The sequence below is a fragment of the Mobula hypostoma genome, chromosome 11, assembly GCF_963921235.1.
Source record: "Mobula hypostoma chromosome 11, sMobHyp1.1, whole genome shotgun sequence".
Classification (NCBI taxonomy): domain Eukaryota; kingdom Metazoa; phylum Chordata; class Chondrichthyes; order Myliobatiformes; family Myliobatidae; genus Mobula; species Mobula hypostoma.
Window position 1 is genome coordinate 101519460 of NC_086107.1, and position 25045 is coordinate 101544504.

Below are 25045 nucleotides of genomic sequence, written 5' to 3' on the forward strand. Positions count from 1 at the left end.
CATTGTTCTGCAGCCGCTGTTAACAGATTTCACGACATATGCTGGTGGTATTATCCCTGATTCTGAATCTGTCTGCACGTTTGTCCCGCCTGCTTGCTAGTCGTCTCCATGTCTCTCTCTGCAGACCAGTGTCCTCCACAGAACTTGCCTCTTTTATATTATTATTAAACTTGGCTTCAATGCACCCAATCCCTTCAGATTTAGTGACTATGGTAGAGACATAGAGTCACAGAAAATGACAGCACTGAAAACAGTCCCTTCAGCCCATCTAGGCCACCCTGATCCATTTAAACTGCCTCATCCCATCGACTGGCACTATAACCTTCCGTACCCCTCCCATCCATGTACCTATCCAAACTTCTCTTAAACATTGAAATCAAGATCGCATCCACCACTCGCGCTAGCAGCACGATCCATCCTCTCACCACCCTCTGAGTGAAGAAGTTTCCCCCTTATTTCACCTTTCACTCTTAACCCATGTCCTCTACTTGTAGTCTCACCCAACCTCAGTGGAAAAAGCCAGCTATCGATACCCCTCATAATTTTGTATACCTCTATCAAATCTCCTCTCAATCGTCTACATTCTAAAGAATACAGTCCAAACTTTCGGAGGGTAGGCCTCAAAATCCCCGGCTTTGCCTGCTGTTGGCGACCGAGGTTGAGGTCAAATCGCTCGGACAGAGATGGCGCTCAGTACTCGGTGTCGGAGAGCTGATCAGAGCTCGAAGTTTTCGGATGACTCAGAGTCGGACTGTGGTCGGCGTGGCAGGGAGAGTTTTTCTTCCTTCTCCCATTTGCGTGAGATGTGGGACATTTGAGAGACTTTGAACTTTTTACTGTGCTCATGGACTTCTTCATCAAGTTATGGTATTGTTGCACTGTTTGTAACTATATGTTATAATTATGTGGTTTTGTCAGTGTTTTCAGTCTTGGTCTGTCCTGTGTTTTGTGATATCACATCGGAGGAAATATTGTATCATTTCTTAATGCATGCATTACTAAATGACAATAAAAGAGGACTGCGTGTCTTCATAATCTATCTAAACCTGTTCAATCTTTCCTTATAACTCAGGTCCTCCAGTCCCAGCAACATCCTCATAAATTTTCTCTGTAGTCTTTTCAATCTAATTTAATGAATGTAGCTGGAAAATAATTTATAATCAGAATAAGTTTTATTATCACTGTCCTGTATGATGTGGGATTAGTTGTTTTGTGGCAGTAGTACAGTGCAGAGATGTAAAATTACTTTAAATTGCAAAATAAATACTGTAAGCAGTGCACATAAAAAGGAACACACACAAAATGCCGGAGGAACTCAGCAGACCAGGCAGCATTTTTTGGAAAATACTTTTTAAGAAAAAGGGCACAGTTGATGTTTCTGGCCGAGACCCTTCATCAGGACTGGAGTAAAAAAGAATGAGGAGTCAGGGTTAAAAGGTGGGGGGAGGGAAGGAAGGAGCACAAGGTGTTGGGTAAAACCAGGGGGAGGGCGTGAAGTAAAGAGCTGGGAAGCTGATTGGTGAAAGAGATACAGGGCTGGAGAAGGGGGAGTCTAATCTAAAGATTAGAAAGAAGCTGAAGAAATTTCGCCTGTCCCCTAAAACCCTCACTAATTTTTATAGATGCACCGTAGAAAGCATTCTTCTAGGGTGCATCACGACCTGATATGGAAGTTGTCCTGTCCAAGACCAGAAGAAGCTGCAGAAGATCGTGAACACAGCGCAGCACATCACACAAACCAATCTTCCATCCTTGGACTCACTTTATACTGCACGCTGTCGGAGCAGTGCTGCCAGGATAATCAAGGACACGACCCACCCAGCCAACACACTTTTTGTCCCTCTTCCCTCCGGGAGAAGATTCAGGAACTTGAAGACTTGTACAGCCAGATTTGGGAACAGCTTCTTTCCAACTGTGATAAGACTGCTGAACAGATCTGGGCTGTACCCTCCAAATATCTGGACCGTACCCTCCAAATATCTGGACCTGCCTCTCGGTTTTTTTGCACTACCTTACTTTCCATTTATCTATTTTCTATTTATGATTTATAATTTAAATTTTTAATATCTACTATCGATTTGTAATCCAGGGAGCGCGAAGCGCAGAATCAAATATCGCTGTGATGATTGCACGCTCTAGTATCAATTGTTTGGCGACAATAAAGTAAAGTAAAGTCAAGTAATTGAAGAGGACAGAAGTCCATGGAAGAAAGAAAAGGGGGAGAGGAGTACCAGAGGCAAGGAGATCAGGTGAGAGAGGGAAAATGGGATGGGGAATGGTGAAGGAGGGGAGGGGATGCATTACTGCAAGTTCAAGAAGTTCATGCCATCAGGTTGGAGGCTACCCAGACAGAATATAAGGTGTTGCTCCTCCAGCCAGAGTGTGGCCTCATCACGACAGGAGAGGAGGCCATGGATAGACATATCGTAATGGGAATGGGAAGTGGAAGTAAAATGGGTGGCCACTGGGAGATTCCGCTCGTTCTGGCAGATGGAGTGTAGGTGCTCGGCGAAGCCGTCTCTGAATCTATGCTGGGTCTCACTGATACGCAAGAGGCCACAGTGGGAGCACCGGATACAGTAGATGACTCACAGGTGAAGTGTCACCTCACCTGAAAGGACTGTTTGGGGCCCTGAATGGTAGTGAGGGAGGAGGAGTAGGGTCAGGTCTTTTGTGCTGCATCAGATCCAGAGTAACAATTATTTCATCCTCCTTTACACTTGTTGGAAATAACATTAAACAATCTTGAATCTTGAATCAAACCTGAATTATTCTATACTTAGAGTGACTTAAGCCACTATAACCAAATGTCATATTGCTCGTGGCAAACTTTACAATTCAGAAAGTGGTTTATCTGTGATCCAGCGCTGAAGTCCTAAAACATACAATTCTATGGTATCTAATTCTCAGAACTCCTGGGAGCCGTGTAGTGTTTTCAAAGCAGACACTGTGGTGGAAGGAACCGCAGAAGTCAAAGTTCAAAGTTCCAAGTAAATTTATTATCCAAGTCCATATATGATGCCATATATTAAATTGAGATTCATTTTCTTGCAGGCATTTGCCGGAAAAAAGAAACAGAATGGAGCTAACGGGAAAAGTGTACGTAAACAACGGCTGGCAAACAGCCAGTGTTTAAAAGGAGACACACTGTGCAAACAGAAACAAGAGTGTGAGTTGTAAAGTCAAAATGAGTTTGTAGGTTGTCAGAGCAGGTGGGGATTGAAGTTATTCAGGCCGGTTCAGAAGCCTGATGTCTGAGGGGTAATTACTGTTCCTGAAGCTGGTGGGGTGGGACCTGAGGCTTCTGCACCTCTTTCCTGATGGTAGTAGTGATGCATGGTCTGGATGGTGGGGGTCTTTGGTGATGGATGCTGCTCTCTTGTGGCAGGGGTTCTTGTAGATGTGCTTAACGGTGGGGAGGGCTTTGCCGGTGATTGACTGGGTTGTATCCATCACTTTCTGTTGGCTTTTTCATCAGCTTCGAGTTGCAGGCTCCCCCAGTCAGCGATGTGATAGTGCAAGACAACCCCTTGCAGTGCTGTCAGTTGAGGGATAATTATTGGCCAGGACACTGAGGAGAAATCATTTGCTCCTATTTGAAGCGTGTTGCTGAATCTTTTAACACCGAGCTGTGAGAACTAATGAACTAAAAGAGAAAATGTTGAAAACACTGGCAGAAAGAGGAACAGAGCTGACATTTCAGGTTGAAGGCACTTTGTCAGAACAGTTCTGATGAAAGATCTTTGACCTGATCCCGTTTCTTTTCCAGCCCAAGCCGTGAGTTAGTCAGGTACTTTCTACTCTTATCTCAGATTTCAAGCATCTACCGTTTTCTTTTCTTTTAGATTTTAAGAACAGATCGAGTCTCAGTTTAATGTCTCATCCTAACAGTGGATCCATACAGGATAGTTCCAGAGTGACATCAGTGCACAGCTGGAAACCGGCCAGAGGATGAACCGGAGGAAACCAGTTCCATTAAAGGAACAACGCCAAAACACTGCCCACAGCCCGATAATCATGTCCCAGAGTTCTAAAGGAGGTAGCCACGGAAATAATGATCTTCCAAAACTATTTACACTGTTCCTGTAGATTGGAGGCAACCCTAACTACAATATTTTAAAAAATGAAGGACGGGGGAGAAACGTTTTGTACAACTCCGACAACCTTCCGTTCCATCATTTGGAAATTCAGATGGTTCACCATTTGGCTTGCCTGTTCCCTACGCTCTCTGTGAACCCGTTTATCTAAGCTCCATGTGTGAACTTCAGTCGTTTGCATGATTTGTTTGTCTGCACATTGGGTGATTGACAGTCTTTTTAAAAAGTTGGTTCTATTGGGTTTCTTTGTTTTCTAGATGCCTGTAAAGGAGATGAATCAGAAGGTTGTATACAGTATACATACGTTGACAATAAATGTACTTTGAACCCTTCGGGGCCCCATTTCCACAATCCCTTTAAACTGACCACAGCCCTGTTTCTCCTGTCCTCCAGGCTCCCTTTGACCCCACCAGGGTCCCATTCCCAGAATCCCTTTAAACCACCAGGGCCCTGTTTCACATGCTCTCCTTAAAAACTTCTGGTTCATTGGAAAACGTATCACATTACTACATAACATCTTAAGAAGCATGAATTAGAAGTGTGTTGATGTATGACTGAGAGTAATATTAAATAGTCATGAAAATCTACCATTCCAACACCATCAAGGTACTGAGGGTAAGGGATTATCGAAGTTTTACTGTAGTTTACTGACCAGTTATCCTGACGTCACAAATGGGTCAAGACTCTACTACAGAAGGTGTATTAAAAAAACACATGGCAAGAACTAGTGGTATTGATAGACATTGACAAGGGAAAATTGTGTTTAACAAATCTGCCATTTTGAGGATGTAATTTGCAGAAGAAATAAGGCAGAACCAATGGATGTGAATGTGGTTTGAAGTAAGTTTATCATCAAAGTACATACATGTCACCATATACAAACCTGAGATGTGTTTTCTTGTGGGTAAGTCCAAGAGCCATAACAGAATCAATGAAAGACCACACCCAACAGGACAGCCAATCAGCCAACGTGCAGAAGACAACAAACTGTGCAAATACAAAGAGAGAAAAAACCAATAAATATCAAGGACGTGAGATGAAGAGCCCTTGAAAGTGAGTCCGTAGATCATGAGAACAGTTCAGTGGTGGGCAAGTGGAGTTGAGTGAAGTTATCCTTTCTGGTTCAGATGGTTGAGGGGTAATAACTATTTCTGAACCTGCTGATGTGGTTATTGAGGCTCCTGTACTTCTTTTCTGATGGCAGCAATGAGAAAAGAGCATAGCCTGGGCGGTGGGGCCCTTGGTGATGGATGCTGCTTTCCCGTAACAGCACTCTGTATAGGGGTGCTCAATGGAGGGAAGGGACCCGTGAGAGACTGGGCCCTATCCATGACTTTTTGTAGGATTTTCCATTCAGGGACATTGCTGTTTCCATACCAGGCTGTGGTGCAACCAGTCAATATACTCTCCACCACACATCTCTAGAAGTTTGTCAAGGTTTTAGATATCATGTCAAATCTCCACAAACTTCTAAGGAAGTAGAGGCACTACTGTGCTTCCTTGTGATGGCCACAGGACAGATCATCTGAAATGAAAACACTGAGGAGTTTGACCTTCTCCACTTCTGATCCCCCAATGAGACTGGCAGGGGTGGTGTGGGCTGCTGTGGGAGTTCATGAAGCTTCCTCCATGTTTTGATGGTCAAAGTGAGCATGGAAGGCTTGTTGCTTGGTTTCACTTTGTAAGAGGTGATAGCGTTCAAGCCCTGTCATAGCTGCGATTCATGTTCTGTCCAAAATTGCCACTTCGCACGTGAGATGGTTATCTGGAGATTGTACCTGGACCTTTTGTATCTTACTTGGTCACCAGACCTAAATGCCACTGATCTGACCCTCAACAGATTGCGGATCTCCTGGCTCATCCATGGCTTCTGGTTGAGAAGGACTCTGAATGCGACAAGCAAGGTGTATTCATTCACATCCCCTGATGAGTGCTTGAACACTGCCTACAAGTGTTTGAAGGAGTCCTGTAGCTGCTCCTCTCCCTCCTGCAACCACCTCTTTGGCTCTCTAGCTCCTGCCTATATGCAGGTAGGCGAAAGACGGCCAAGTGATCAGATTTCCCAAAATGTGATCTGGGCACAGAATGGTAGGCATTCCTTATCATGGTATAGCAGTGGTTGAGTGTGTTGGGACTCCTGGTGCTGCAGGTTATATGCTGATGATAATTGGGCAGAGATTTCTGCAAACAAGCCTGACTGAAGTCCTGACTATGATTTGAAATGCATCAGGGTGGGCTGTTTCTTGTTTGGTGATGGCAACATTCAATATCTTGGGTACTTGATTAAAGTTGGCATTTCGCAGTATGTAAGCTGCAGTCAGGATCATGGAAGCTAACTCTCTTGGTGAGTAGAATGGTTGGCACTTAATCATAGATGATCCAGGTCAGGGGAACAGGAGTGCAACAAGACAGCTGCATCCAAGCACCACAAAGGGTTTATCATGAAACATAGACCCCTCCTTTTTGTATTTTCCAAATAAGCAGTCTGATCCATTCTGCATATTGAGAAGCCTTCAGGTCTTACTGACATTTCCAGCATGTCTGGAGTGAGCCATGTCTCCATTTTGCACAGAACGCAGTAATTCCTCATTTCCCTCTGATACAGTAATCTTGCTCTTAGGTCCTCAGTCTTGTTCTCCAGCAACTGCATGTTTGCTAACAAGATGATAGGTAGAGGAATTTTCACCCCTCTGGGTCTCGATCTGACTTGGAGTCCTCCCCTCTCCCTGTCTTCTGGCCGTGGTGACATACCTTTACCCGCTTAAAGATGCTATATCTGCACACTTGAGAGTTAAGTCTGTCGAGACCTTCAGAAGATCGTGAAATTGCAAGGTTAAAGCACATGAGTGAGCGTCTGGGGGTTAGGGTGTTGTTTTGTCATTGGGTAACAGTTAACAGATGGGAAACAGTGATTGGGAATAGACTTCTCTTTCTGGAGTGGCAGGCAGGTTGTACTGGGGAGCCAAAGAGATCAATGTTTGGACCCAAGGTAGAGGAGTAGTGAGTGCAGTCAGGAGGATGCACAGTGGCTCCAATATTTTTAACCGAGTTGGGTGAATGAGTATCTGCAAGGCAGGTACAGTTTAACATGGGTAAGTGTGACGGGACTGATTTTGGTTCTAAGAACAGAAAGATCATTATCTAAATGGTGGTAGACTGAGGAAGGGGAGGGACAAGACCTGGGCGTCCTTGTCCATCTGTCACTGAAAGCAAGTGGACAGGTGCAGCCAGCAGTGAGGAAGGCAAGTGGTAGTTCAAAAGTTCAAATTAATTTATTGTCAAAATACATATACATTGAGTGGCCACTTTATTGTGTACCACCTGTATCTAATAAAGTGGCCACTGAGCGTACGTTTATGGTTTTCTGCTGCTGTAGCCCATCCACTTCAAGGTTTGATGTCTTGTGTATTCGGAGATGCTCTTCTACATGCCATAGAGATAACAGGTGCTTATTTGAGTTACTGTTGCCTTCCTGTTCTCCTGAACCAGTCTGGCCATTCTCCTCTGACCTCTCTCATTAACGAGGTGTTTTCACCCACAGAACTGCTGCTCACTGGATGCTTTTTGTTTTTCTCACCGTTCTCTGTAAACTCTGTTGTGTGCGAAGACTCCAGGAAAGCAGTAGTTTCTGAGATACTCAAACCACCCTGTCTGGCACCAACAATCAATCAAAGTCACTGAGATCACGAAGAGCCATTTTAAAAAATCCAGCACAGAAACAGGCCCTTCAGCCCATCTAGTCCATGCCGAGCCATTTAAACTGTCTACTCCCATCGCCCTGCACTGGGACCGTAGTCCTCCATACCCCTATCATCGATGTACCTATCCGAACTTGTCTTAAATGTTGAAATTGAGCTTACATGAACCATTTGTGTTGGCAGCTCATTCCACACTCTCGTGACCCTTTGAGTGAAGAAGTTTTCTTCCCCATCCTGAGGTTTGGTCTGACCAATGAATGAACCTCTTGACCATGTCTTGTCTGCATGCTTTTATGATCGGCTGATTAGATATTTGCATTTTTGAACTGGGGTACGGGTGCGTCGAATAAAATGGCAGCTGAGTGTACGTCACGTTATACTACTCTGAGGTTTACTTTCTTACAAGCACTCACAGTAGAATAAAGAAATACGTACTATAGAAGCAATGAAAAAATGCACATGAAGACTTACAAACAACCAATGAGCAAAAGAAAACAAATCACGCAAGTGTAAGAAAATCAAATAATACTAATAAATACATAAGTATTTCGATGATACTGAGAACAAGAGTTGCGTTGCAAGAGGACTGGAGTACAGGTGAAGGGGTGTCTTGCTGCAGTTCTACAAGGCCCTGGTGAGACCCATCTAGAGTTTTGCATGCATTTTTCTTCTTCTAGGAATGTCTTGATAAGGAGGGAGAACAACACAGTCCTTTACGAGATTCTCTGCTATGAGGAGAGATTGGATCAACCAGTCCTATAACTCTCTGGAGTTCAGAGACACGTGAGAGAAGCTGATAGAAACCCACAAAACGAGACAGACCAGATAAAAGGAGGAAGTAGCTGATGGGTGATGAGTCTAGTACTAGCGGACAAATCCTTAGGTTGTGGTAGGTACCGTCTGGAACCAAGATCAAGAAACATTTTTTCTCCCAGAGCTGGTGGCTTGTGGAGGCCAACTTACTAACAATGTTCAGGAAAGAGGTACTTTACTTCATACTTTATACTTTATTGTCGCCAAACAATTGATACTAGAGCGTACAATCATCACAGCGATATTTGATCTGCTCTTCGTGCTCCCTGGAGTACAAATCGATTGTCAATATTAAAAATTTAAATAAATAGAATCTAGAAAAGGGTAAGTAAGGTAGTGCAAAAAAACCGAGAGGCAGGTCCGGATATTTGGAGGGTACGGCCCAGATCCGGGTCAGGATCCGTTCAGCAGTCACAGTTGGAAAGAAGCTGTGCCCAAATCTGGCCGTACGAGTCTTCAAGCTCCTGAACCTTCTCCCAGAGGGAGGAGGGATGAAAGAGGTAGGCACATTATTTAATACTAAAGAGATCAAGGGATATGGGTAGAAGGCAGGAACAGGGGTCTGAAGTAGAAGGTCACATTGAATGGTGGACCAGGCCCTGTACAATTGCAGCCAGGCCCCCCTGCTCCGGTACTCCAGTCCTTTTGCAATGCAGGTCAATGTATCTCCTGGCCTCCTCACCGCCTGCTGCACCTGAACGCTTGCAGCTGAGGGACGAGGAGCTGCTGCGTGCTTGTGCTTGTGGAAGTGCAGCCTCAGGACAACATCCCTCAGGCCGTGCAACTCAGGGACTTGTGACTGTAGGTGCTATTGTAGCCGTATGTGCTGTGTATGACTGTATGTACTGTGATTCGCACCTTGGCCTGGAGGAGCAATGTTTTGTTTTGCTATGTACATGGGTATGGTTGAATGGCAATTACACTTGAAGCAACACACATAAAAGTTGCTGGCGAACGCAGCAGGCCAGGCAGCATCTCTAGGAAGAGGTACAGTCGACGTTTCGGGCCGAGACCCTTCGTCAGGACTAACTGAAGGAAGAGATAGTAAGGGATTTGAAAGTGGGAGGGGGAGGGAGAGATCTGAAATGATAGGAGAAGACAGGAGGGGGAGGGATGGAGCCAAGAGCTGGACAGGTGATTGGCAAAAGGGATATGAGAGGATCATGGGACAGGAGGCCCAGGGAGAAGGAGAAAGCGGGGTGGGGGGAACCCAGAGGATGGGCGAGGGGTATAGTCAGAGGGACAGAGGGAGAAAAAGGAGAGAGAGAGAGAAAGAATGTGTGTGTATAAATAAATAACAGATGGGGTACGAGGGGGAGGTGGGGCATTAGCTGATGTTCATGCCATCAGGTTGGAGGCTACCCAGACGGAATATAAGGTGTTGTTCCTCCAACCTGAATGTGGCTTCATCTTTACAGTAGAGGAGGCTGTGGATAGACATGTCAGAATGGGAATGGGATGTGGAATTAAAATGTGTGGCCACTGGGAGATCTTGTTTTTAGGCAGACAAGGACATCTAGGGCTTGTGCCTTCCCTTTCCTCAGTCTACCACCGTTGATTGATGGAACAGGCCAGATGGGCTGAATGGCCTCTTCCAGCTCCTGTGTTCACTAGTCACAGCCCTAGGCCAAAGACACAGACTCGCCCTCAGTGACAGAACACTCAATTCGATTTATCTTCATACTTTCACCAACTTCTAAAGCTTCCTTTGTAGATACTGGACAATGAAACAATCATTAAATTGCCGTGGCAAAACATTGTTTTTTTTCCCAGTACCAAGGCAGTATGCAGATGGATAAAGCTTATGTTAACATTCTGAAACAACCCCAGGTGACAGTCCCTCAGGCCTTGATCCCAGAGCTGAATAACACTTCGGTAATTCAATGGAGATATTTATTTCTAAAACACCTAAGTGAAAGAAATCATTGGAATACTTGTATTTCCTGAGGTAATACTTCACCACAGTACGTCAAGCTAACACACTCACAACAAAGTACGGAACTTCAGCCAGTGAACGCCATGGAAAGTCCCGTTTCTGGTCTGCCGAAGGCTGGCGAACGTCCTGAAAGATTCCACGGTCACATAGCAGGACAATTTATAATGCATTCATGATTATACAACACAATGGAAACTGTTCGATTATTTGTGGGTGACATGTTTGCTTCATAAGTTCTTCAATTTAAATGATTTTTAAATGTGGCAAGTGCCCTTTCTCAAAGTACACTCATCATGGGAGCCTGCTTCAGTTGAGGAAAAGCAGTTCCATCACAATATGACCTGCAAATGACCAACTCTACTTTGGATCCAGTTCTACTGAAGGAAATCCTTGAATTATTCTTTGAAATGCATCAGGCCAAAACCTTTACAGATCAGTTCTTTACATTTTCCGCTGCTCTCTGTACATGACCGTGTGGGTTTCCTCCGGGTGCTCCAGTTTCCTCCCACAGACCAAAGATGTATTGGTTGGTAGGTCAATTGGTCATTGTAAATTGTCCTGTGATTAGACTACGGTTAAATCGTGCATTGCTGGGCAGTGCAACTTGAAGAGTCAAATGGCCTGTTCCGCATCGTACCTCAATAAATAAATAAATTTGCTCCCTCCTTGAGGGTAACGTCAGACCTCCTGCCCGAGATTAACTCTTGGCTCTTCCCGCACTAGGGCGGAACGGCCTACCATGCAGTTTTGTTCATTTATCTGGGAGGTTTCAGTCGTGGCAGGGTGAAACCCAGTCACGGTATTGGCCACGTGGACAACGTGAACTTTATTGGCAGCTTTCTTCTGCAGAAGGCAGGTAAATACTTGTTTGAACCTTTTCCGGAAATGCTTTGAGATCAAAGCGTACACGATAGGGTTAAGGCAAGAGTTGGCATAGGACATGCAGTGAGAGATAAGCCTGAAGGCAAAGGTCGCCTTATTGAACGGGAAGTTCCCAAACCAGAAGCACATTATTAATACATGGTGGGGCAGCCAACATAGGCAAAAGAGCACGGCAACGATGATGATCATTTTGGTTACTTTCCGCTTGGCTTTCTTGCCCTCTGAGATGGTCTCAATGGGGTCCACTGATGTCCACAGGTATTTGATTGTCCTGGTGTAGGCAAAACTCAGGATTATAACAGGGATGGCATAGCCAAAAACAAAGGAGGAAACATCCATGATCTTTCTCCTGCTGTCTTCCCAGACTGGCACACAGATAGGCACCCCTTTGTAGAGGACAATCTGGTAGTAGCTCAAGTACGGCCCAGCTAAGATTATTGATAATGCCCAGATTATTCCGATGGCAATTAAGGCATTACGTGCTGTGCGAAGGTCCCGCGATTTCAAGGGGTACCTTATAGCAAGGTATCTGCAACAAAAAGGCAAAAGGGTTGTCAGAATTTTACATTATCCTTTACCGTAATGTGATTCAGTCTAACCCAGGTTATCATTCTAGGTCTGGGTTGGCCCTTGAACTCGATCAGTAGTGACTCCATAATCAATGCCATCCACCCATAGTCCTCCCAAAAAACTTGGCCTCTGCGCCCCCATTTCACACTTAATCCAGCTCAAGACCCCAGCTCACTTTGGAATAAAAATTAAAAACACAGCATATTTTTAAATGGTGAGAGGTTAAAAGCTTCTAGTGCTGAGAGTAACCCCAAGCGTTCTTGTATGCAAGTCACTGACAATTAACGTACAGGTTCAGCAAGTACTCTACTCACAAAGGCAAATGGTACCTTGGCCTTGATTGCAGGAAGATTTGAGTATTGAATGTCTTGCTCCAATTATATTGAGTTTTGGTGAGAATATATCTGGAATCTTGTGTATGAGCCTGATCTCCTTTTATGCTAGGGAGTGCAGCCTGCTTAACCTCTCCATGGATGATAGACCTTCCGTCCCAGGGTGAGGTATCCCAAAGATGTGTGGATTGGTGGGTTAATTAGCGGCTGTAAATTGCCCCCGGTGTCTGGGTGGGAGGTTGGGTCTGGGAGATGCTGGGAAAGTGGGGAGAATATAAAGAATTGGATTAATGTCGGATTGATGGCCAGCACTCATTCTGTGGGCTGAAGGGCCAGTTTCCGTGTCCTGTCTCTCTGTGGCTCCAGGGGTGAAGATGATTCTGCATCCGAGGTTTGTACCCTGAGGTTCACTTGCATCCCTGCCACTCTCACTACGGGGTCGTGTGCGATTCTGTGCCTTGTCCACGTTTCGGCTACTCTCTATAACCTCTGACCCACTTTATGCCTAACGACAAATATATTCACTCAGGGCCAGAGTGTTCCAAAGATTCACAACCCTCTGAGATAATTGTTTTTTAAATTTAGGGAAATGACATGGTAACAGGAACCCTTCTGGCCTATTCAATCCTCGCCTCTTGATTATACCCATGTGTCCAATTAACCTATTAACCCATACGGTATGTCTTTGGAACGTGGGAGGAAACCAGAGCACCTGGATGAAAGGTATGTGGTCACAGGGAGAACGTACAAATACAGACATTGGATGAATTGAACCTGCATCTCTGGCACTTTAATGGGTAACGTTACCATGACAACCAAGTTTATCCTGACTCTGTTCCCACTGGTTCAACACCCTGTAACCTGGGTGAAAAACCCCCAAACTTCAAAGTAAATTTATTATCAAAGTACATCTATGTTTTGATATATGACCTTGAGATTAATTTTTCTCGTGGGCATTCATAGTAAATACAAAGAGAAAAAAATCATAATAAATAAATAAGAAATCAATATTAAGAGCATGAGATGAAGTAACACACACAAAATGCTGGAGGAACTCAGCAGGCCAGACAACATCTATGGTAAAAACGTTGACTGTACTTTTTCCCATAGGTGCTGCCTGGTCTACTGAGTTCCTCCAGCATTTTGTGTATATTGCTTGGATTTCCAGCATCTGCAAATTTTCTCTTGTTAGTGACATGAGGTGAAGAGTCCTCGAAAGTGAGTCCATAAGGTTAGAAACATGGAAAACCTACAGCACAATACAGGCCCTTCGGCCCACAAAGCTGTGCCGAACATGTCCTTACCTTAGAACTACCTAGGCTTACCCATAGCCCTCTATTTTTCTAAGCTCCATGTATCTATCCAGGAGTCTCTTAAAAGACTCTATTGTTTCCGCCTCCACCGCTGTCGCAGGCAGCCCATTCCACACACTCACCACACTCTGTGTAAAAAACTTACCCCTGACATCTCCTCTGTACCCACTGCCAAACACCTTAAAACTGTGCCCTCTCGTGGAAGCCACTTCAGCCCTGGGAAAAAGCCTCTGACCATCCACACGATCAATGCCTCTCATCATCTTATACACCTCTATCAGGTCACCTTTCATCCTCCATCGCTCCAAGGAGAAAAGGCTGAGTTCACTCAACCTATTCTCATAAGGCATGCTCCCCAATCCAGGCAACAGCCTTGTAAATCTGCACCCTTTCTATGGTTTCCATGTCCTTTCTGTAGTGAGGCGACCAGAACTGAGCACAGTACTCCAAGTGGGGTCTGACCAGGGTCCTATATAGCTGCAACACTACCTTTCGGCTCTTAAACTCAACCCCATGGTTGATGAAGGCCAATGCACCGTGTGCCTTCTTAACCACAGAGTCAACCTGCATAGCAGCTTTAAGTGTCCTATGGACTTGGACCCCAAGATCCCTCTGATCATCCAGACTGTCAAGAGTCTTACCATTAATGCCATATTCTGCCATCATATGTGACCTACCAAAATGAGACACCTCACACTTATCCGGGTTGAACTCCATCTGCCACTTCTCAGCCCTGTTTTGCATCCTATCTATGTCCTGCTGTAAACTTCGACAGCCCTCCACACTATCCACAACACAACCGACCTTTGTGTCATCAGCAAATTTACTAACCCATCCCTCCACTTCCTCATCCAGGTCATTTATAAAAATCAAGAAGAGTAGAGGTCCCAGAACAAATCCCTGAGGCACACCACAGGTCACCAACCTCCATACAGAACATGACCCATCTACAACCACTCTTTGCCTTCTGTGGGCAAGCCAGTTCTGGATCCACAAAGCAATGTGCCCTTGGATCCCATGCCTCCCTACTTTCTCAATAAGCCTTGCATGGGGTACCTTATCAAGTGCCTTGCTGAAATCCATCTACACTACATCTACTGCTCTACCTTCATCAATGTGTTTAGTCACATCCTCAAAAAATTCAATCAGGCTCGTAAGGCACGACCTGCCTTTGACAAAGCCATGCTGACTATTCATAACCATATTATGCCTCTCCAAATGTTTATAAATCCTGCCTCTCAGGATCTTCTCCATCAACTTACCAACCACTGAAGTAAGACTCACTGGTCTATAATTTCCTGGGCTATCCCTACTCCCCCTCTTGAATAAGGGAACAACATCCGCAACCCTCCAATCCTCCGGAACCTCTCCTGTCCTCATTGATGTTGCAAAGATCATTGCCAGAGGCTCAGCAATCTCCTCCCTCGCTTGCCACAGTTGCCTTGGTCCCAGTGATTTATCCAACTTGATGCTTTCCAAAAGCTCCAGCACATCCGCTTCCTTAATGTCTACATGCTCAAGCTTTTCAGTCTGCTGCAAGTCATCCCTACAGTTGCCAGGGTCCTTTTCCATAGTGAATACTGAAGCAAAGTATTCATTAAGTACCTCTACTTTTCCACTGTTACACTTTATTGGTCCTATTCTCTCACGTCTTATCCTCTTGCTCTTCACATACTTGTAGAATGCCTTGGGGTTTTACTTAATCCTATCCGCCAAGGTCTTCTCATGGCCCCTTCTGGCTCTCCTAATTTCATTCTTAAGCTCCTTCCTGCTGGCCTTATAATCTTCTAGATCTCTATCATTACCTAGTTTTTTTGAACCCTTTGTAAGCTCTTCTTTTCTTCTTGACTAGATTTACAACAGTTTTTGTACACCACGGTTCCTGTATCCTACCATCCTTTCCCTATCTCATTGGAACGTACCTATGAAAAATCCCACACAAATATCCTCTGAACATTTGCCACATTTCTTCTGTACGTTTCCCTGAGAACACCTATTTATTTATTTATGCTTCCAAGTCCCTGCCTGATAGCCTCATATTTCCCCTTACTCCAATTAAACGTTTCCCTAACTTGTCTGTTCCTATCCCTCTCCAATGCTATGGTAAAGGAATTGTGAGCACTATCTCCAAAATGCTCTCCCACTGAGAGACCTGACACCTGACCAGGTTCATTTCCCAATACCAGATCAAGTACAGCCTCTCCTCTTGTAGGCTTATCTACATATTGTTTTAAGAAACCTTCCTGAACACCTAACAAACTCCACCCCATCTAAACCCCTCACTCTAGGGAGATGCCAATCAACATTTGGGAAGAGTTGTGGGAAGAGTTCAGTGACGGGGCGAGTGAAACTGAGTGAAGTTATCCCCACTGGCTCACGAGTATGATGGTTAAGGGTGATAACCCTTACCCTTACCCTGAACCTGGTGGGTCCTGAGGCGCTGTATCGCCTTCCTGATGGAAACCTGAATGGCTCAAGGAAATCACCTTCCTGTCCCCTCAACCCCACTGAAGATTGGATCATTTCAGTCAATCTCAGCACAGCCCGAGCCATTCAGGAACTTACCAAGCCAGTATGTCAGTACTCAGATGCGGAGACCATAACTGCAGACAGAATTCCATCAAACCCAACATAGTCTTCTCAGTGCCAGGAGACTCCGGGGGTATGGATAGTTACAGAGGGTATACCAGAGTAAGGACTACTTCAGTTATGGGACACTATGATGAAACTCCAGTGCCTGACCAACATTTACCATGGGCAAAGATGTGCCTTCTAAAACCAAGGTCAGATCCATGGGATGGGGCAAGGATTGGGGAAAAGGAGGCAGCTCTGACTGCACGCTGGAGTCAGGTCACTGATCAGTTCAAGTCACTGACAAGAGCCGATCGGAGTTGGGATGTTAGCAGCATGATCAGGACTCTGGGAAATCAGGAGTCAGGTATTGGCAGGCTGGGATGATGGGCTTCCATCGTGGGTCCTGACTGATTCTGGGAGGCATGAGACAGTGAGCAATTTGCTGGAGGAACTCGGTGGGTTGAGCAGCATCTGTGGGGGAAAAGGAATTTGAGTTGAAACCCTGTATTGGGACTGAGAGTGGAGAGGGGGACTGCTGTGATACAGGAGCCAGAGCTGATTGGTGGGCTGAAGAGGGCAGATGGATCCATGTAGGGGAAGCATTTGGGAGTTGGGCACAGAGGCGAGCGGGTGATGGATGGAGGCAGGAAAAGAGGAAGACAGCCACAAGGTGGGAAGGGGAGGGTAAATGTGGTATCAGAGGTTACAGGCTGATTGCGATAAAGGTTATGCTGGAGGAAGGTGGGGGACGTGGGCTTTGGCTGAACGGAGACTTTGGGGTTGGGATCAATAGGTCACAGCTGATTTGAAAGTCTGCAGAGTTTGGATGGACTGTGGTCAGGTGGGAGACTGGAATGGACTAATGTTTCATTGGGATTCGGTTATGGACAGTGTTGTGGGTGAATTTCTAAAAGATAATCCAGACGTTTAAGAGACTCGTAGATGGATGAAAGAAAAAATCGAGAGCAATGTGGGAGAGAAGTGTTAAATTGATCTTGGAGTAGGTTGAAAGATCAGCACAACATTGTGGGCCGAAAGGCCTGTACTGATCTACGTTCCATGTTCTATAACAGGAAATACAGGATCTGCAAACATGAGGAAATCTGCAGATGCTCGAATTTCAAGCAACACGCATAAAAGTTGCTGCTGAACGCAGCAGGCCAGGCGGCATCTCTAGGAAGAGGTACAGTCAACATTTCTGGCCAAGACCCTTCGTCAGGACTAACTGAAAGAAGAGCTAATAAGAGATTTGAAAGTGGAAGGGGGAGGGGGAGATCCAAAATGATAGGAGAAGACAGGAGGGGGAGGGATGGAGCCAAGAGCTGGACAGGTGATTGGCAAAAGGGATATGAGAGGATCATGGGACAGGAGGCCAAGGGAGAAAGAAAAGGGGGATGCGGGGGGAAAACCCAAAAGATGGGCAAGAGATATATTCAGAGGGACACAGGGAGAAAAAGGAGAGTGAGAGAAAGAATGTGTGTATATAAATAAATAACTGATGGGGTACGAGGGGGAGGTGGGGCATTAGCAGAAGTTAGAGAAGTCAACGTTCATGCCATCAGGTTGGAGGCTACCCAGACGGAATATAAGGTGTTGTTCCTCCAGCCCGAGTGTGGCTTCATCTTTACAGTAGAGGAGGCCATGGATACTGGATCGGACAAGGTTAGGGTCCCAGTCCAACACTGAACGTGAAGATTCAGTGGTGCTGGAACAAAGCTCCACATTCCTGGGGCAACTTGATCTCATACCCTTTGACATCCACCTGGAAGAGAAACACAACCAGGCGTACCCCGCAAGCTTTCAGAATGGCATGATTCACCCCTGGGATTTTGCTGACCATGTTCCACCCTGGAAGTAATAGATGTTCAGAAGACAGGTACTGAGAAAATACTCGAATTTCTTGCGAACACGAGGGAGACTGCAGATGCTGGAAATCCAAAGCCACACACACAAAATGCCAGAGGAACTCAGCAGACCAAGCAGCATCTGTGGAAAAAAATGAAGTGTCTCAGCCCGAAACTTCAACTGTTTACCCTTTCCCATAGTTGCTGCCTGGCCTGCTGAGTTCCTCCAGCGTTTTGTGTGCGTTGCTTCGAATTTCTCTTACCCCAGTTCCCTGCAGGGAAGACAAACATGCCGTCTGCCTTCATTAGTTACCGTGACCGCTTGTTAGCGCTCTGTGCCTCATCAGTCGATTCACTTCACAATATTCCTCCTCAGCATCAGCATTTAAAATATTTGTTTTTCCCAAATCCTTGCTACCAAGGTGCATCATCCCACGTTTTCCACATTATGCACCATCTGCTACCTTGTTTTGCCACCTAACTTCTTCATATCTTTTTGTAGATGTTTTGAGACCTTCTCACAGATCAGTCCCCCACCCAGCTCTGATGGCCCTCAATATGTTACGCTCAATGTTATTGAGGAGGGCCCTGAAGTAATGTGTGTGGCAGCCCCTCAGTGAAATATAGCTAACCCAGACAGCAACCGAATTATTCTTGTGCTGCTCCTGTGCTTAACGCTGGTCATCTGCCAGCACTAACGTTAACCCTAACCAGGAAGCTTCTGTCTGGAAAATCTAGATTTATAAAGTCCACTGCCTTTCAGACCTCTCATCTGTGGAATAGGAATGGGAAATTGAATCGAAATGGGTGGCCACTGTGAAATCCCGTCTTCCGCATGGCAGACGGAGTAAAGGTGCTGAGGGATGACAGCCCAAAACGTTCGCTGATTTATTTCCCTCTATAGATGCTGCCTGAGCTGTTGAGTTCCTCCAGCTTTTTGTGTGTGTCGCCCAAAGTAAGTTCTCATCCTTTTAAAGACTGTCCGCAGTTTATATATATAAGGAGACGGTAATTTCTCTCTGGACCACAGATAGCGATTCTTTGTTCATACTGATCATCTCACAAAGGTGAAAGATGACAGACAAAATCCGGTTTGATTGTCATATCATCTGACAGCCTCAAGAATTCCCAACAGAGATGCAATTATTGGTAATTTTGTTCTGAGTGATTATATTTGCTCAGAATATAGCAGATAAATTAGCATTATTAATGCATCTGTAATCCATGAGAATCTTCACAGAGAAACTGCTCAGCTGTAACACTCCAGATAATTGGTAAAAGGGCGCAGACAATGAGATGTGGTTTTTTATAATGCAGCATATTCTTGTAGCCCGCAGTGCACTGTCTGAATAGGGAGGTGGGTGTAGTGATGTGCATAGGGAACATTTGAAGGAGCAAGGTGGGGATTTACAGAGAAAGTGTGAGGATGTAGTCTAAATTCAAATGGTTTTTCCATGGGCCAGAGCTGGCTGGGTCAGCCAAATGGATTCTTTCCCCAATTCCAACAGGATTTCAATCCAAAGTTCAAAGTAAATTTATTATCAAAATGCTTATATGTCGCCATATTATACTTCCTAAAATTCACTTTCCAGCAGACATTCACAAAGAGCGAAGAAATACAATAGAATCAATGAAGAACTACCACAAAGACTGACAAAAAAAAAAATCAATGTCATCCTGTTCCGGAGAGAAAACCTTAAAGGCTTTGGCTTCCGTGTTGGATGTCTTACTTCTTTTATCCCCCTCAGGGTTTTCTTAGAGGGAGCAAACTGTGCCGCAGGTGGTGTTGCCAGCACTCTATTCTACCCACTCTACTCCTACAGCAAAGCATCAAATCTTGAACACTGAAACAGGCTGCTTGGCCCAATGTCGCAGCGCCTAAAGCAGGCAGTATCTATCATTAAGGGTCTCCAGCATCCGGGGAAAGCTCTCTTCTTGCTGCTAACGCTGGGCAGGAGGTGGGGAAGCCAGAAGTCCAATGCCAGCAGGTTCGGGAACAGCCTACAACAATCGGCCTCTTGGACTGACCTGCACAACCTCAACCCAAGCTCAGCGAGGGCACACCTCAGACTACCTCTTGCACTACGGGGGACTTGTCTCTGTTTGTGTTTTTTTTTTGCACTAATATCTTGTTTAGCACAGTCCCTTTCTTCCCTGTCTTGAAATAATTTAATGCACAATTTATTTTCTGGGTATAATCCGTACTTACGTGCCTGTTTCTTTTCTGGGTGTCGTCTGCACCTACGTGCCTGGTTACCTCGTGACCGCGGATTCCTCGATCGCCCAACCTGACTACCGTTCCCACAAATGAAATGCGAACGGGCTTGTGAATGGGCTTACCTGTCCACGGATACCGCAGCCAGAATGAAGCCGCTGGCGTACATAGTGAGGTAGATGAAAAAATGCACTGCTTTGCACATGAAGGAGCCAAAGAGCCACCCATCCAGTGTGTAGATGGTGGCTTGAAAGGGGACACAGAAAATGATAAAGAAGAGATCGGCAACGCTGAGGTTTAAGATGAAGAGATTGGTTGTACTGGAACTCATCTGCCCATTCCTCAGTAACACTGCCAGGACGAGACCATTCCCTACTGTTCCGAGAAGGAATATCAGTGAAAAGATGACCGGAACTATAATACGGCCGAGTCTAAAATCCGGATTTTCCGAGACCTTCCACTCATCTGCCATGTTGCTGGTTGAAGGCTTTAAATAAGGAAAGGCTGATGAAGTCCTGTAAAAAAAGATACAACGTTGGAATTAAAATCGACAATGACAACCAGCTTGATCATAATCATTGCTTTCTAGTGCCTTCTCAGGTCCAAGTTCAAGTTTATTGCTGTCATAGGCATGCAAACGCAGGGTATAAATGCCATAAAATTAGCATTTTTTTTGTGGCAGCAGCACAGTACATTATAAGCAACACACACACACAAACTGCTGGAGGAACTCAGCGTGTCAGGAAAAGAGTGAACAGTCGACTTTTCAGGCCGAGACTCTTCATGCTGCCTGGCCTGCTGAGCTCTTCCAACATTTCGTGTGCGTTGCTTTGGATTTCCAGATTCTGAGGATTTTCTCGTGTTTGTGGCAGTACATTATAAGTTTGGTTTGAAAGATAAAGACTGCCAACGCCCAAGTCAGTAAATTCACCCTGTTAGAGAACCACAGAGATTAGTGGGTTTTGTCAGTCCAGCTGACGTCCAGATGGGACAGATCCAGAACTGACCTCCAGGCTTTCCTTGTCCAGTCCTTACTGGAAAAGGTGCAGGCATCTGAAAGATCCTTGTAGGGATAATATTGGACTCAGTCATGACATTTCTCACAGATGTAGCCTTGTAAAGCTTATTTCATGGCCACTGACAAATTGTTGAAACCAAGAACAATTTACTAACACCCAGAAGAGCAGAGCAATTGAAAATAGGAGACAATAAAGCTGCCTCCTGCATGACGTGACGGCACCCATTTATTGCCTTTTCACATTATTAAAACATTTCTATGTCATGGTTTCTTTTGAAAGGCTACAGGAAATATAAGGCTTGATGCTTTTGTCAAGGAGTAATTTCCAGCATCCAGCAGCAGACAGTGAGCACAAAAGTCTTGTGTATGTTATACAAAAGAGATTAATTGTGCAGTGATTTTAATTTGGACAACAAATTAAAATCCAACTGCTTTAGAGGGCATTTGACTACATTCTCCCCCTGCTGAATGTTTTTACCAGACAGCAGCCTTTACCCTCTCTCTAAACTAGCAATGTTTCATCAGTTCTTAACAGTTCTACATCATAACATGTGTTCGAGGGCAAGTCCAGAGTGCACTGGACTTCCAGCTTTAATCTGATCATCTCAGCAAATGAACTTCAGCAGCGGGTGTGCGCAGGCTGGAGACTTGGTCCTCGGTTTCAGCCAACCTCTCGCATCAGGGTCTCCAGTTATTCTGCTGAGGGCATAATCACACATAATAGCGGAAAAAGAAGCATCTCCGTGACAATCAGACTGCAAAAATTCAGCTGCTATATGTACATCTACATATAAAATAAAGCTAAGAAAGCTGTCATTACTAATAAATGAATAAACTATAGCGAGGAACATTTTTGTACTCAGTTGAAGTATATTAACTATTCAATTTCACATGTAATTTCTCTCACTGCCTGATCTCTCCACAATCCTGTCATTAACCATTGATACTACAAACAGTGATTGACTTCTGTACATCTATCTATGATTTGATTTCCTAGCTACTATATACTGTATGTGGCTCTATCTACCTTTACATTTTTTGTAACTGAGTGCCCTATCGGTCCTTGCTTTGATCTTTAAAATACCAACAACCTATTCAAATTTTTTTTCTATTTCTCCATATTCTTGCACACATAAGTACCTGCCATGCTGTGTTAATCCCAGATGTTATGTAGATTTTCAAACACACATATATTGATGCAGAATTATGTAATTCCTGCTGCATTTATTGACAAATACTTATGGATATGTCCATATAGATACAAATACGTAGAGAAAAAGAAGATAGGTGTCAATTTTTACACATACATATACATAGAGATGCACTAATTTACGCAGATTTTAATTGTACACAAACATGTTCCCATGGTTATATACTAAAATATGCATTGATAGTTTTAAAAATACACAATAAACAGAAACAAAATCAATTATGTAAATTAATTTCAATACTAAATATGAATGAAGATTAGTTAAGAAAACCACCATGCATAATAATAATCACAATGGGAATGACAGTCTCAAATTCCACTTATCTTCAGAAGGTGCTTGCCACACGATTAGAATTCACTCAGACAACACTCTGCAAGTTACACTGAATCCCCACGAAACAGCCTTTTAAAAGCAACAAGCTTCCACCTCTCTTAGCATCCCCACACCTATCTCACCCTTTAATTTACTGAATAGTGTGTGTCGTCTGTCCAGTATAAACCTTGTTGTTCTGACATACCGGTGGAGCAAGAGCTAGTCGTCTCTCTCAGTGGGACCACATATTAACAACTGAAAGGAGGTGTATTCTTCCTTCGTTCACACTGATCCTGTGATTTAAAGCAGAGAGCACTGGATCAGGACTCTGGTAAAATAGAAAGCAAATTGAATTAACCCTTTCACTGGCCCGTACCCTTACATTACTGAAAGCCTTCTCTGTTATGCCAAGACTCAATTTTTGTATTGTTCTTTTAAAACGTACAATGAATCTGTCCCTTTTGAGAAGGTGGGTGACTAATTTGCCTCAGATTTCATTTGGAACTGATTTTAGCTCAAACCTAATTGAATATTGAATTACATCCCTTCCTCCAACGGTGCTCGACCTGTTTTCTGTGATGAACAACGGTTGAAGTCGAAATTTGCTTGTGTAAGGTAATTTTTCGTATCGGAATCACATTCAATGACCTTCAGAAACCTGGATTTGAATAAACTCTCGACGTGGAAGCTGTAACGATGTAACAGTGGAAGATTGTTACACACAATGCTTCAATCCGACCCACTCATGTTGTTACTGACTCTGATTATGCGAGATCACCATCCTTCCGAACCATAACAGCTCATCAGACAAAATCAATATTGCTTTCCACATCCCTCAGACCCTCTTGACACTAGAAGCAGTTATACACCATCAAAACCTGCCCTGATTTTGAGAAGCTCGATTAAATCTCACAGTACAATTTGTATCCTTCTCTGCTTAAGCACATCCCAGTTTTTCCAATTGCCAGCTCAAGCCTCTACCTGGCGATCTGCTCTGCAAATCCCCCTCCCTCACCTGCACAGAGATTCTTCAGCATACAAGGTACCCAGAGCACTACAGATGAGATCCCACACAAAGGTTTAGCTAAACTTCTTGACTCTTGGACGCTATGTTGGGAGGTGAAGTGGTAAATTTTATTCCCTACGGGATTAGGAGGTGGAGGGGAGCTGACAGGGGATTAAGCACATTAAAATGAGAAACTCAGCTCTAGCTTGTCAATGACGTACCCATTTCCAAGTTCAGCAGAGATAAACTGACTGAATCCAGTTTACCAGTTCTTGAGGGGGCAGCTCTGATTTCACCATTACATATCCAGAGCTCAGGAAACCTGCATCTGAAGGAAGACAGGGACTGTTTGCACAGCCGGTAAACACATTTCCAGAATAACTTGTGGACCCAGTACCCCCTCACCCATCAAAATAACCAGCCATAATCGGATCCTGTCTGTGCACTTGAACAGACTCACTGCAAACTCCAGCCCTGCTGATATCTCACTGCAATGTCTTCCACAATCTCTCTCTGCATTCACTGCCCCCCAGCCTCTTCCCTAGTGACTCTCCCCACCACCACCTCTGCCCTGACGTCTCTCCCCTGTGATCCCAATCCACAAAATCTCAACACAATCTCAACCTTAATCCCATCATCTCCTTCCCTGTCTCTCCCACTGACCTCTCCAGAAATTGCTACCCCCAGGAACCTCTTACTTCCCACGTCACTTCCCAATAAGGTTCCATTTTCCACCACCTTTCCTTATTTCCTTCGTCCATATTTCATATCTTCTCACAAATTTGGAGGAGATCAGAACATCAGGAAGAAGTCCACACGTCACAAGGAAAACATAAAATTCTTATAAAAGATGCCTCAGGAGTACAAGATTGAATCCAGGATGCTGGGTTGTGAACCAGCATAGTGACTGCTGTGTCACTGACTGGCCATTAGGTGGTTGTGGCTGTAACAAAGGTCATCATCTGTCATGAACTAATACTACCTCCCAGTTAAGTGAATATGATAAACTTTGCTGTCAAAGACCTCATTCAGCCTTTCACTGATAATGAAATCCAACCCTGTAGCCCCCTGTGATCTCTGTGCTCCTTCACTTCTAACCTGCTGATCATCCCAACAGAGGTTATTCCACAGCTGCTTACCCTGCCTTTGACTGACCAGCACCGGCACTCTATATTTCCTTCTTAAGCTACTCTGCCTCTTTACTTCTCTCTCACTCTACAGCAT

The 25045-nt window shown here is 44.6% G+C and overlaps 1 protein-coding gene across 1 annotated transcript; it reads right to left on the bottom strand.

Moving 5' to 3' along the window:
• Window positions 1–11120: 11120 nt before the first annotated feature.
• Window positions 11121–20746, bottom strand: LOC134353516 (galanin receptor 2b-like). Its single transcript, XM_063061514.1, has 2 exons — window positions 20400–20746; window positions 11121–11955 (listed from the first exon to the last, which is right to left on the bottom strand). Exons 1-2 carry the CDS (start codon window positions 20744–20746, stop codon window positions 11223–11225), a joined length of 1080 nt encoding a protein of 359 aa, XP_062917584.1. The 3' UTR covers window positions 11121–11222.
• Between the last annotated feature and the right edge of the window lie 4299 nt (window positions 20747–25045).

What these genes read in the sequence shown, in the direction of transcription:
- LOC134353516 (XM_063061514.1), bottom strand. Translation starts at nt 20,746, where the DNA reads ATGGCAGATGAGTGGAAGGTCTCGGAAAATCCGGATTTTAGACTCGGC. An exon ending in GCTGCGGTATCCGTGGACAG is followed by an intron (nt 11,956 to 20,399) that starts GTAAGCCCATTC and finishes TTTTTGTTGCAG; the next exon opens with ATACCTTGCTATAAGGTACC.